General features: G+C 39.8%; 1 protein-coding gene across 3 annotated transcripts in view; it reads right to left on the bottom strand.

Moving 5' to 3' along the window:
• Positions 1 to 12,473, bottom strand: part of HMGCLL1 (3-hydroxymethyl-3-methylglutaryl-CoA lyase like 1) — a 165,182-nt gene that overhangs the window by 109,171 nt on the left and 43,538 nt on the right. For all 3 annotated transcript variants that reach the window (XM_036317831.1, XM_036317829.1, XM_036317830.1), the window contains exons 2-3: positions 6,405 to 6,485; positions 6,069 to 6,176 (exon numbers count right to left, since the gene is read on the bottom strand). In XM_036317831.1, coding sequence (XP_036173724.1) covers positions 6,069 to 6,176; positions 6,405 to 6,485 — 189 coding nt within the window. The remainder of the gene's footprint in view (positions 1 to 6,068; positions 6,177 to 6,404; positions 6,486 to 12,473) is intronic.

Below are 12,473 nucleotides of genomic sequence, written 5' to 3'. Positions count from 1 at the left end.
CCTTGCTGACAGGTCAAGATTTGTGACCCATCCATTCTGTAGTAAAAATTAATTAAATGGGGAGCAAATATTTATAACCAAGACTTTGCATATGACCTACATAAACATATAGCATTGTATACATTTGATGTATTCTTATTTTTAAATAAATGATGTTCACGTGAATCATTCATGTGAATGAAAATGCTTAAGCCAAATTCCTAAATTCAGGATGAATGTAAAACTCTAGTTCACTGTTTAAAATTAATGTATTTATCACGATTTAAATAGCTGACTACTAGGAGCCACATTTCTAAGTTGCCGTAAACCTGTCTATTTTTATAAACAAGTTTTCTTTCAGCTGTTATTGTTGTTTGTCACACTGAATTGGGGGGCTAGCTGGACTTATTTGAAATGTTCTTGTAAGTCACTCTAAGAAAACCTTTTTCTAGATAAGTTGTAAAGAACATTTTTTTTCATGGCAGGTATTTTATCATCTCTGGCCATTTGGAGTATAGGTGTGGGATCCTGTTTTATATGGCACCCTGCTACATGGAACTTTCTTTAGCTGATTTAGTTAGAAAGCCACTGCCAAACAAAACAGTAGGAGGGGAAACTGTAAAAAAACTTTAAAACACTAAAAAAAGAAGTAAGTGAACAAGCAGCAATCTAAACATAAACTAGAGAGCTGTTCCCATGACCTAGGTCTGACGGGAAGAAACAGAAGATGCAGAGTTAACAGAATACCAGTTTGGGGCCAAGCTCAGTCTTGAGAAGAAATAGAAGTTACTTCAGACAATTACACACAAGCTGTTGCACTAAGATTGTTCTGTCACAAATCTCAGACATGACTTTAAGTTAGATGAATCTGAGGTCATAACAGCGTCTTCTAAAATATGAAAGATATAAAATTTCAAAAGAGGGATTATCACTATGAATTAGCTCTGCTGACTTAAGGCCTTTTTTGTTGGTATAAAACCAGTGAAATCAGCAGTTACATAATGAGACGACCTGCAGCGACAAAAAAAATTTGCTCTGCTTAGTCAAGCTCAGTGAATTCTAAAACACAAACACAACTGTGGAAAATAAAATAGCTAAAGTGGAACGTTCTCGGAGCTCCAGTGGCGCAATCGGTTAGCGCGCGGTACTTACAAAGTGGAATATTCTCAATATTGCCTTTTTTGTTATTGTTAATCCTCACCTGAGGATATTTTCCACTGATTTTTAGAGAGAGTGGGAGGGGGAGAGACGGAGAGAAACATCGTTGTGAGATAGACACATCAATTGGTTGCCTCCCACATGCACCGACCAGGGCCAGGGATCTAGCCTGCAATAGAGGTACATGCCTTTGACTGGAATCAAACCCACAACCATTCAGTCTGTGTGGGCTGACACTCTATCCACTGAGCCAAACCAACAAGGGCTCAATATTGCTTTTTAACATACACTTGATATGTTCTGTAGTAAGTGACCAGTGTAATTTTAGAATATGAATCTCATCATGTCTTTGATTCAGGCACACTGCTTTTATAGATACATGATTTACCTAAAAAACTTTTTTTGTTGTTTACAAATGCATGTAACCAGATGAGTAATAAAAGTGAAATGTATTTAGTATCTTAAATTACTCAGATTGGGCCCAGTCAAATATTTAAACTAAACACATACCTTAAGCTTTAAGAAAAAGGCAGAAGAGAGAAGAAAAAGAGAGAAGGCAGTGAATTTCTGTGGCACCCAGGACAGTTCAGTCAGTCTGTCTGTCAATCAGGCATTCATTACTGACGCTAGTCAGGAGTCTGGTGCTCTGGGCACTCACACTCAGGGACCCAGTCACAGGCCTTGCTGCCCCGACCCTCACAGGCTGCAGGCACCACTGCTGGGATTTCCCAGGTTCAAAGAGGTTATGTCACTTGCTCAAGCTCAAGGAGGAATGTAGACAGGAAGACAGGACCAGAGGAACGTGTACATCACCGCAGCTGTCCTCAAGAGCTGTGTGGGGACTTACGTCATTTATTCCATAATACTTTGAGCCTAGGAAGAGCTCATTAAGTCTCAATAGGTTAAGTCCTAAATTCACTGCAGGACCGAGTCCAGAATAAATCATGTTACTGTATGGCTCCATCACATGTATCTACTTAATGTGAGGCCAAAAGGCATTTTCCCATTACTGCTCACAGAGGACTGCTTCCCTTTTGTTGTATCCATCTTTTCTCTTCACTAGTTTAGCAAGAAGAAGGATGGCCCTCTAGAAAGGGGCCTATCCTTTTCCTGCTAAATGTCACTGGGTGTGTCCTCCATCAATCTGAACAATAATCCACCAATCAATTTCCAGTATTGCTTAATAATAAATGTGACCAATGAGCATTATAATAGGAAAGAAGACCACTTTGTAGGCAGTTTTAGAAAACTACTGGGAAATAAAAATATCTTGAGGAGGACTAGTAAAATATAATGTCTGAAATACAACTTTCATTAGTCATTAGTTAATATTACCATGAACCGTTCCCTCTCTTCACCCTAATTCTAAAGTGACAGCAGACTCCAGGGTCTCTCCACCAATAATCAAGTCTGTGGAGTGAGCACCGGCTGAATCAAACGCAGCAGCAATTTCATGAAGTCTTGGAGATGATAAAAAGGCCTCACATTTTCTTAAAATTAATGACAGTAAGTGAAATAATAATAGCTAGCATTTCACAAAGAGAAAATATGTACAGTCTCACCAAGCTATGTGTGTCTTCCTCAGGAAAACATCTGTGACCTTCATTAGACAGGACCAAATATGTGACCAAGAGCAAGTCACTTGTCCAAACCAAAGAATGGAAAGTAATGTGCCATTTTTTCAGGCTAATTGATTCACTAATCTATAATAATAAAAGCTATATTAGATAATATGCTAATAATATGCTAATTAGACCGGACAGCAAAACAACCTTCCAGATGTCCTTCTGGGTGACCTTCTGGACGAAGCCAGGGCTGTGAGGGCCGAGGCAGCCACTGAGGCTGTGAGAGCCGAGCCCCTTGCAAGAATTTCGTGCATCGGGCCTCTAGTCATTTCACAATTACTTACTGAGCACCTACTCACTAGGCACCAAACACAAGAGACACAATAAACAAGAGAGACACATCACTGCCTCTAAAAGGCTTATAGCCAAGGAAGGAGATTATTGAAACACATTTACAAAAAATGTGAGTATAAACAGTGACAATGGGATGAATGAAAAATTATGGTCTATTTGGAGAATGAACGAAAGTAAATGATATTTGAATACTGACTCTGTGACAAGTGACATATTACTAATACTAATAATTATACTGTGGTTTCTGTTGCTTCCAATGTCTTTTTAAAATATACTTTTATTGTTTTTAAAGAAGAAGGGAGAGGAAAAGAGAGATAGAAACCAATAATGAGAGAGAATCATTGATCGGCTGCCTCCTGCACACCCCACATTGGGGATCAAGCCTGCAATCTGGGCATATGACCTGACTAGGATTCAAACCATGACCTCCTGGATCATAGTTCTATGCTCAACCACAGAGCCATGCCGGCTGGGCTGCTTCCAGTGTCTTGCAATTAAAAAGGCTTTAATGTTTTAAGACTTTGTACATCATCCTGTTATAACTTCAGGCAATGCAGAAATTGAGATGCTCATGAGCAAGTATTAATAAAGAGCTATAGAGCCAAAGAGGCAGGGCTTGTCAATAGAAAACAAAAAGCAATTTGATTTGGCAGGATTTCAGCAAAATGAAATAGGAAAACAGAGTTAAGGAAAGGAAAAAGAGGCCAGGGAAAAAGCCCTGAATACCAGGCTGAAGTTTCCTGACCTTTTTAATGGGGAGAAGGGAACTCTAAAGAAGTTCGAGAAGGTTGGTATTTCTGGGAGATTATTTTAGGAGTGGGAAAATACAGGTTGTCCTCAAAACATGTATACACACTTTAACAACTGACAGCTCAATTGATGTTTCTTTCTTTTCAGCCAGACTAAGCTTTGAACAAAGGAAATAAGCCAGTCAGAGAAAGACAAGTATCACATGATCTCACTCATATGTGAAATCAAAAGAACAAAATTAACTGATGAACAAAATAGATCTAGAGACATAGAAGCATGGAACAGTCTAATGAATTGCAGTGGGAAGGCTGGGGTGGGTGGGTGTAGGGGGAAGAGTTTAACCAAAGAACTCATATGCATACTAGAGGCTCAGTGCACAAAATTCATGCACTTGTGGGGGGGTTGTCCCTCAGCCCAGCCTGCACCCTCTCCAACTGGGACCCTTCAGGTGATGTCTGACTGCTGGTTTAAACCGGCAGTTGGACATCCCTCTCACAATTCAGGACTGCTGGCTCCCAACTGCTCGCCTGCCTGCCTGCCTGATTGCCCCTAACCGCTTCTGCCTATCAGCCTGATCACCCCCTAACCACTCCCCTGCCAGCCTGATTGATGCCTAACTGCTCCCCTGCTGGCCCGATCGCCCCCAACTGCCTTCCCCTGCCAGCCTGGTCACCCCCAACTTCCCTCTCCTGCCGGCCCAGTTGCCCCCAACTGCCCTCTCCTGCTGGCCATCTTGTGGCTGTGGGCACAGCCATCTTTGAGGGCAGGGCAGTCAATTAGCAAATGCCCTCCTTACTAGCTGTGGGCGCCGCCATCTTTGCAATGGTGTGAGGGTCAATTAGCATATTCCCTCTTTATTAGATAGGATAGGCATAACCCATAGATATAGACAATGGTGTGATGAAGGCCTGGGGGGCAGGGGCAGGAGCTGGCTGGAAGGGATCAATGGGGACAAAAGGGACATGTGTAATAGTTTCAATAATAAAGATAAATTAAAGAAAAAAAGAAATTCAACCTAAAATGCTACTGGAAGTTTGAAAACACAGTTGAAGTACAAACACTGCCTTTATAATCATTCAAAGTATATACTAGTATACATTTTGGGGGGACAGCGGGAGTCCCCCCAAAATATATACACACTTTAACAGCTGACAACTAACTTAATTTTCTTTCCTTTTCAGGTTTAAATGATTTGAATATTGGGTGAAGCCAGACTAAGGTTTGAACAAAGACTATTTATCCACTAGACTTTGTTATGGAGATACATATAAGATAAAGTTTACGGTACAAAACTGGCAATAGTTGACAAATTGGGGGCAAAAAATACCAAACAAAATGATTCTTGATGTTTGTGATATCATTGCTTCACATTATCAGCAGTGCCTGGACCAGAGCATTCATCAGTTTGAAAATAGGCATTAACAAAAAATTATTCATTTTGTTAAGATTATTTTAAATTTTGAAAATGAACTGTATATTGATAAACACTGGCTTTATAATCATTCAAAGTGTGTGTACATTTTGGGAGACATCCTATATATAAAGAAATAAAAAAGAGAAAAAATGCGTATGGATATCATTTAAGGGACTATCACAATAATTGGTCAATAAGGGTGTGGGTTACTAATGTATCAATGGGACTGAAAAGAAGAGGTAAAAATATGCTTTACAGAGGACTAAGAATTTGTATGAGCTGCTAGTCACTGACTAGAGATATAGGAGACAACCCGTTGAGCATTCAAGTCCAAGATTTCAAAGGGAACAATTGAGCTTTTAGCATACATTAGGATGGACAATGAGTGATTTTGAACCCACTGGTTTGAGGTACTGGTGTTACATGTAGCTGAAGCTCACCATAAAGAGGAGGACTAGAAACACAGGTTTGTACCCTCTTAGAAGTGACTATTAATGTTGGAAGGATAGGCAAAAGAGGACAGAGAAAACTGTTAAAGGCAGAACCTCAGGGGAACCTTAAACTGAGTGGGGGTGAAAGATGTCAGGGACAAGCCTTATCCTCTGCTCATGATGCTGAGCCATATAATCAGGTGGGATCAACATGGAAGTCTAAATAACTTTTTAGGACTTAATTTATATAAGATATTTCATCAAAGAGGTTTTTCCTTAATCTTACCTCAGTGTATGCGCTATAATTTTGTAAGAAGGTGACAAATTAATAATTATATCACAATGCACATCACATTGTTTTCTAAATCTTGGCAAGGCTGAATTAAGGACCCAGATAAGGAGTTATGGATTACATACCTGTGGTACCCATTTGGAAGACACAAAGCTGGTCACTTCTATTACAGACAAGCCAGTTTGGGAAAGTTGATTGATAAATTCAATTTTTATATCTGTAGGAACTATAACCTAGAAAAACATTGAAAGTTATTTTATAATTAATGTGTATAGGGTCTGTTGAAACATAAATAGAAAATTACTTCTTAACTGAAAGCAAATCCTAGTTAAGATTTATAAATTCGACTAGCAATTGAGAACAACTATTATATTGCAGCATATGAAATATGTCTTTAGAGTTTTAAAAAATATGAATATTTATCATTTAAAATAAATTGTGCCAAAGTGATATCAAGCTACCTTTTCATTCTGCAATCCATCGCGAGGTCCAACTTCTACTATTTTAACATACTCGGGGAGTCCAGATAACTGGGATGCTTCCTGTAATGGAAAATACAAGGTAAGGAAAACAGACAACCATTAAACCATTAAACTTGCTGATTAGAAAAGTCAAACTATTACAATTTGTAAAATTAAATTCTCACCCTAGAATTTTAAAATGGTAAGAAATCAATGCAATAATACTACATAATCTAAATACCAATTTAATGTTATTGGCAAAATGAGGTGGTTTTTTTTTTATAACTTCATGATATTCAACCTAATTACGATAAAATTCAAAGATTAATTTCTAAGATACACATGGAAATGGTGATTTACTTGGAATCCAAAAAGCAAACCTGTTGAGTAATTCTACATGTGATGATAAACTAACCATTGTTAGCGTTCATGGAAAAATTAGGTGTTTGTATTAATAGACTTCTACCAAGCAGAGTCATACAAGATGGTGTCCTCTATCCCCTGGTCCTTGAGGAATGTGGAATTGGTATTCCGGCTTGTGCTTGGAAAGCGGAGGCTAGAAATGAAGGTGTCCTTTTTCTTTTTTGTATCATACAGCACAACCAGCACCTAAACACAGAACCCCCAGCCCAATAGGACCTCGCGCTTGACATCGCACTGGAAACAGCCGAGCTCCAGCCCAACATAACACCCTGTCCTACCTTTCTGCCAAATCTGAAATGGCAAGAGGGTCTGGACTCTGGAGCCTGTGTCCCTAAACTAAGTAGTATGGACACACCTATTTAGGACACTAGTTTAAAATAGAAAAAATAGGAACAGCCTTTCTAAATGTCACATTGCAATTAAAATTAGAAGTAGACTACACCTTCTCAGACTGTACTAGCACAATGTCCTGGTATCTCTGAGCCAAGTTAAGTCTGGGTAACTCATTATCAGGTTCTTCACAGGGATCGCTGATGGAATCAACCTAATCAGCAGGACCTGTACTTCAAGGCTTTGTAAATTTAGGTCAACCAATTTATAGTTTCACCCTGTCCTTGTAACAAGGAAACACACTAGTGAAGTGACAGTTTAGCATGCAAAATCCAGTTTGTTTCTATAGAAAAATGCTCACTGGCTCTTTCAGAGTCCAAAGCAGTTATTTGGTTTTATTAGCATCCTCTTCTAACTAACTCAGTAGAAGAACCCAGATGCTTCCTGTTACAATGTTTACATACCACCCTCCACCATTTCCATGAACTTGGGCAATTTAATATGCAAAAATTAACCAAGAAAAAAAACAGAATTCTCATGTCTGTGTCTTCTGAGCAGATTGTGATGCACACGGTTAACTTGGAGGGTGGAGGGTGGACAGGGGAAGTATGGCCACCCTGAGCTTTAGGCTCAGTCTGGGATAGCAGTCATGAAATCATGCTTCATTTCCAGAGTGGCCATCATTTCAACCAGGCAGTAAAGAACAGGCATGGATGGCATAGAAAAGTGGAGTCAATAAAGAGAAGCTCACTCCTCTTTCTTATTACCTCCAGTCCTAGAACTGCAAAAGATGAAAAACAAAAACAAAAACAAAAAACAGAACTAGGTAATCTTAAGCCATGTGGTGTCATTATTGCTGATTTAAAACTCAAGCTGTATTTGCAACAGCAATTAGCTCGGAGCATACATGGAGGAGGAGTACTCCTTTATAAAACAGCAATGTTTAACCAGAAAGAAAAGGGAGCTATGTTTTTTAAGCTGATAGCAATATGATGTGTACAATTAAAGAGCTTGATACCTCCCAAGGCATCATTGTTGTAGCTAGCAGAAGTAACAAGCAATCTGAAGAAATTACAGACCACCACCAATGACAGCCATTTCAGTAAAAGCAGAATATATGCTCACTTAATATTATTTTAGATTTCTTCTTGAATCTAATGCTACCATTACATCTTTCAGCTACGGGTACTTATTAACTCTACCTGAATACCTGAGAAATCAGAAAAGAGTCAAAATATGTTCAGTAAATCAAAGAGTAACAACTTTTCCTTTTTAACAGAAAAATAAATAACACAAAAGTCAACTAACACATACTCGCTGAATATGTGTAATGTGGGCGCCCCATCTTGGTGATCTTTAGTCTCTTCCTGGGGATGACCAACTCTGTACTGACTTTTCTAAGGAGACGCAGCTACACATAAACAATACCTGCTTGGCATACCCACCTAAGTGTTGTACAAGCTCATGGAATTCAATAATTTAAACCTGATCCCCATAATTTTCCTACCTCGTGCCTCTCCTCAGGCATTTCCCCACCACTTACTATTCTTCACCTTTTCTCTGACCACAGGTATCTCACTGGTCCATTTGTTACTGGTTTTATTTTGGCAAATATCTAGTACCCACTGAAAGGAGTTTTTAGGGGTGAAATAGGCAGGTTTAGGAAATTTTAGGAAGTAAGGGGTCCATGGAAAAAGCACAGGGCTACAGAACTGCAAAGGGTACATTTCCATAAGATAAGGGAGCTGGGAGTAGCAGAAGGTACATTTCCATAAGATAAGGGAGCTGAGAACTGCAGAAAGGTAGACATTTCCAGAATAAAGGGAAGGGAGCTCCTCATTCAGAGAGGGAAGAAGAAAGCCCAGAGGAAATAGGGAAACAATAAGAAGAAGGAGGAAACCTCCTACTTCACTTGAGGTTTGAGCTCTGGAATTGCTATAGTAAGCAATCTAAGGGGGGCAGTGACCAATCAGAGGGGATATCAAGGCACAAAGATCTGCAGCCTTTATACGCTGAAGGAAAAGGGACTTAGCGGGACTCTTCCCCCCACCCCCCATACGCTTGTTTCTCAATAAATTTCCACCTTTTGCTAAAGCACCTCTATTCCATGGTTTCATTCTTCGATTCCACCAGACAAAGAACCCAAGAACCATCCTGCCTAGAGGAACACAGTGTGTTCCAGTCCAATTTTCCTGTATCACCATCACCATGCATGACTCTCAGGGTGTGTTCAATAATTACTTTTATTGTATTAGTGAATCTCTTTTGTCACTGGCTTCACTAAAATTGACATTTTTTTTTCACTCTGTTGCTATAGCTTCATAAATATTCTCCCTTAATCTTGTTATTCCAAGATTAAAATCCTTCAGCGTTTGCCAGTCACCTTCAGAGAGATCAACCTAAGGTAAAAGGTGATTCATGACTCGCCTCTCATCATCTACCACACTCTACTTCATGCAGCCTATGATTTTAGCCATGCTAAAGACATGACTTGCTCATTTTCACATCTGTTGGTTGGAAATAGCTTCCATCTGTGGAAAAAAACTTTCCACCAAACTCATTTCTCTTCTTCATGGACATAGGACTAGACCACGTTTCTCCCCATCCAAGGGTAATGTTTGAACAAGTTCTAGTCAATGACAGTGAATGATATGTACCATTTTTAAGCTTGGCCCATGAAAATATCCCACACACATTCCCCCATCTTCTTTTCCCCTCAGCCAGCTTAATGCAGATGAGTATGGCAAATCTGGAAGCTAATGAAAACCAAATAAATATATAAAGGTGCCTACATCCCCAAATCACTGCTTAAATAAGAATTCCATGCCAAGAAGAAAAAGAAAATATTTTTTACTTTTATGGACAAAAATAAATGTCAGCTATTTCATACCACTGAGAGTAGAGGTATAGAGTGGACCTCAGTTCTCAAAATTAATTCATTCCGGAAGGCTGTTTGAGAAGCTATTTGTTCAACAACGGATTCATTTTTTCCCATTAGAAGTAATGAAAATTGAATTGATCATTCCAGACCCCCAAATGATTCCATTTTAACCTTTCTTATATACAGTAGATGTCTAATGTACTGTTTAATCAATAAACAATCACTATTTTCTTAAGTTCATTGAACTATTCCTACTAGCCTTAAATGAATCTTTTTCAGCACTCATTCCAGGTATGTCTTTCAGGAGGTCAGCTGCAGCATCTTTGCTTTTCTGCATATCATTGCCCCTGAAATGCTGTCACTGGCTAACTCCTTTTCCTTTATCCAAATTAATAACAGTATTTCTACCTCTTCAATTGCTTCTGACCATTGTTTCTTTCACACCTTTAGCAACATTAGCATTCTTGATAGCCTCTTTATGTTTTAAAATTGTGCCAGCAACAAAAGAAAAAACACCCGCAAAATACAAAAATATTCACAGTACAATTTCCTGAGATGTTAACAAGACAAGGTTTGGCTCTAAACACCCCACTCACACTGGCACATTCTCTCCTCTGTGGCCTGGGAGACACTTTTTGTTTTGCTGGTGTATCAGCATGAAAGGGGTGTCAGGTCAAGAACCGGTTTTGTTCAACAACTGAGACATTTTTTCATTTCACAACTTGGTTGAGAACTGAACTGCTCAAGATGGGAGACATTTGAGAACCGAGGTTTGACTGTATCTCTTATAGCTTCTAATTGTGAAGAGTGACGAGTGTGCAATTTTGCCCTACATGCAAGCTAACAAGCGAGCCTGCCTTGGATGCTGACAAAAGACAGACTCCTAGGTCAGAAAAGAAGAAAACTTATTAACTCACAAATAGCAGTAGCTAGAGGATCGGTACTTGTGCTGATTCCCCAAGCCTCAACTCTCACCGAAGGAAGCAAAGTGGACCCTATGATGCTTGCACAGGCAATCAGTTGCATTCTAGGAAAAGAATTCCAAGCATAGACAACCTGAATCATTAGTAATATACAGTAAGAATATCTTCCTTGGCAACAGAGGTAGACATTATGTTTATTATGCCTGACCCATGAGCATGCCTGCCTTTTGATTCAAAGGAAGACACTATCTCTATGATCCAAGGTTTTAAGCACACTTACCCCTTGTTCCAGAAGTATATTTCTATCATTCAGAGCTATTCCACATACAAAAATCCTTGTAAAGATAGTCTGGAAGAAAGGCAATCATGCCTCTACTTGCAACATATAGAAATTCAAAACACCCATGGACAATTATTTTCCATATCCACTCCTCATTTTTATACCATCTTTGTGTAGGGCAAATTCTCCTGACAGTAAATTACTCTGTTGGCCCCTCCAATGAACAAAGGCCTGGGTCAAATCTGTACAACTTATACCATAAGATATTTAATTAAGGCTACTAGAACTCCAACTAGGAAAATCAGGCCAACCCCCAGTACTGACTTCAGCAATGCCTCCACCTCCCAAGGGTCCTTGGATCCACGCAGTTGAGTAAATCCCAGGGAGTAGTGGCTGCTGCATCAGAAGCTTAGGTTTACTTTGTGCCTATTTTATGACAGTGGATATGTTGCCATAATCAGCACTACAGTTTACTGATCAGCAATGGTAGTCATCCAGGTGATGGAGACTTACTCAGCAGTGTGACTCCAATGGGCCTCATCAGAGTATGGGCCTCAGATGATTGAATCAGCCCCTCCCCCAAAGATGTTTTAATCCATCAGGTACATAAATTAGGCCACTGATTACAAGCCAACTCAGTAACAATATGGGAATGGCTAGGAGTTCTGCTGAGTAGAGAGAGCACATACATTTTCAGTTTTGCACAGCTGCTGCAGATGTACAACTAGTAGCCCAGTGGACATCATCAGGTTTCAGCTTAGCCACAACGTCATCCAACCAGGCCCAAGAGTTAGGGAAAGCACTGTGAACAGAAGGCCCCACTGAGCCAGTACCTTTGTTTCTGGCAGTGGCGTGAGCAGGAGAGGGCAACTGCTACTTTTTCTGTGTAAAGCTGAGACTGCACTAGGGACAGGCTGACCACTTTCTTGAATATAAATTTCCATTCCATTAGTGAGGTCTGTTGGAACTGTCCTACCTTGTTAATCTTGAGCCCACATTGACCCTTCCTCCCCCAATGGAAATAGGGCCAGAGAATCACAAGGTCTCCATGAGTCCGGTGTCCACTTTCAATAAGAGCTCAACAGCAAGCTAACGCCTGACTTCAAAAGATACCTGGTAGCTGTATCAGGGCAGTAGGGGTCCACATCCCCAAGCAGCACTTCTAGGTGGAAGCTGCCTGACTTTGTCAGAAGTTCCAATTTGTAAAAACTCCAGTAACAGGGACTTGTAGC

Source organism: Myotis myotis, unplaced genomic scaffold (assembly GCF_014108235.1).
Source record: "Myotis myotis isolate mMyoMyo1 unplaced genomic scaffold, mMyoMyo1.p scaffold_m19_p_7, whole genome shotgun sequence".
NCBI classification, from domain to species: domain Eukaryota; kingdom Metazoa; phylum Chordata; class Mammalia; order Chiroptera; family Vespertilionidae; genus Myotis; species Myotis myotis.
The sequence above is the reverse complement of the archived record's forward strand: the minus strand, read 5'-3'. Positions and strand labels throughout refer to the sequence as shown.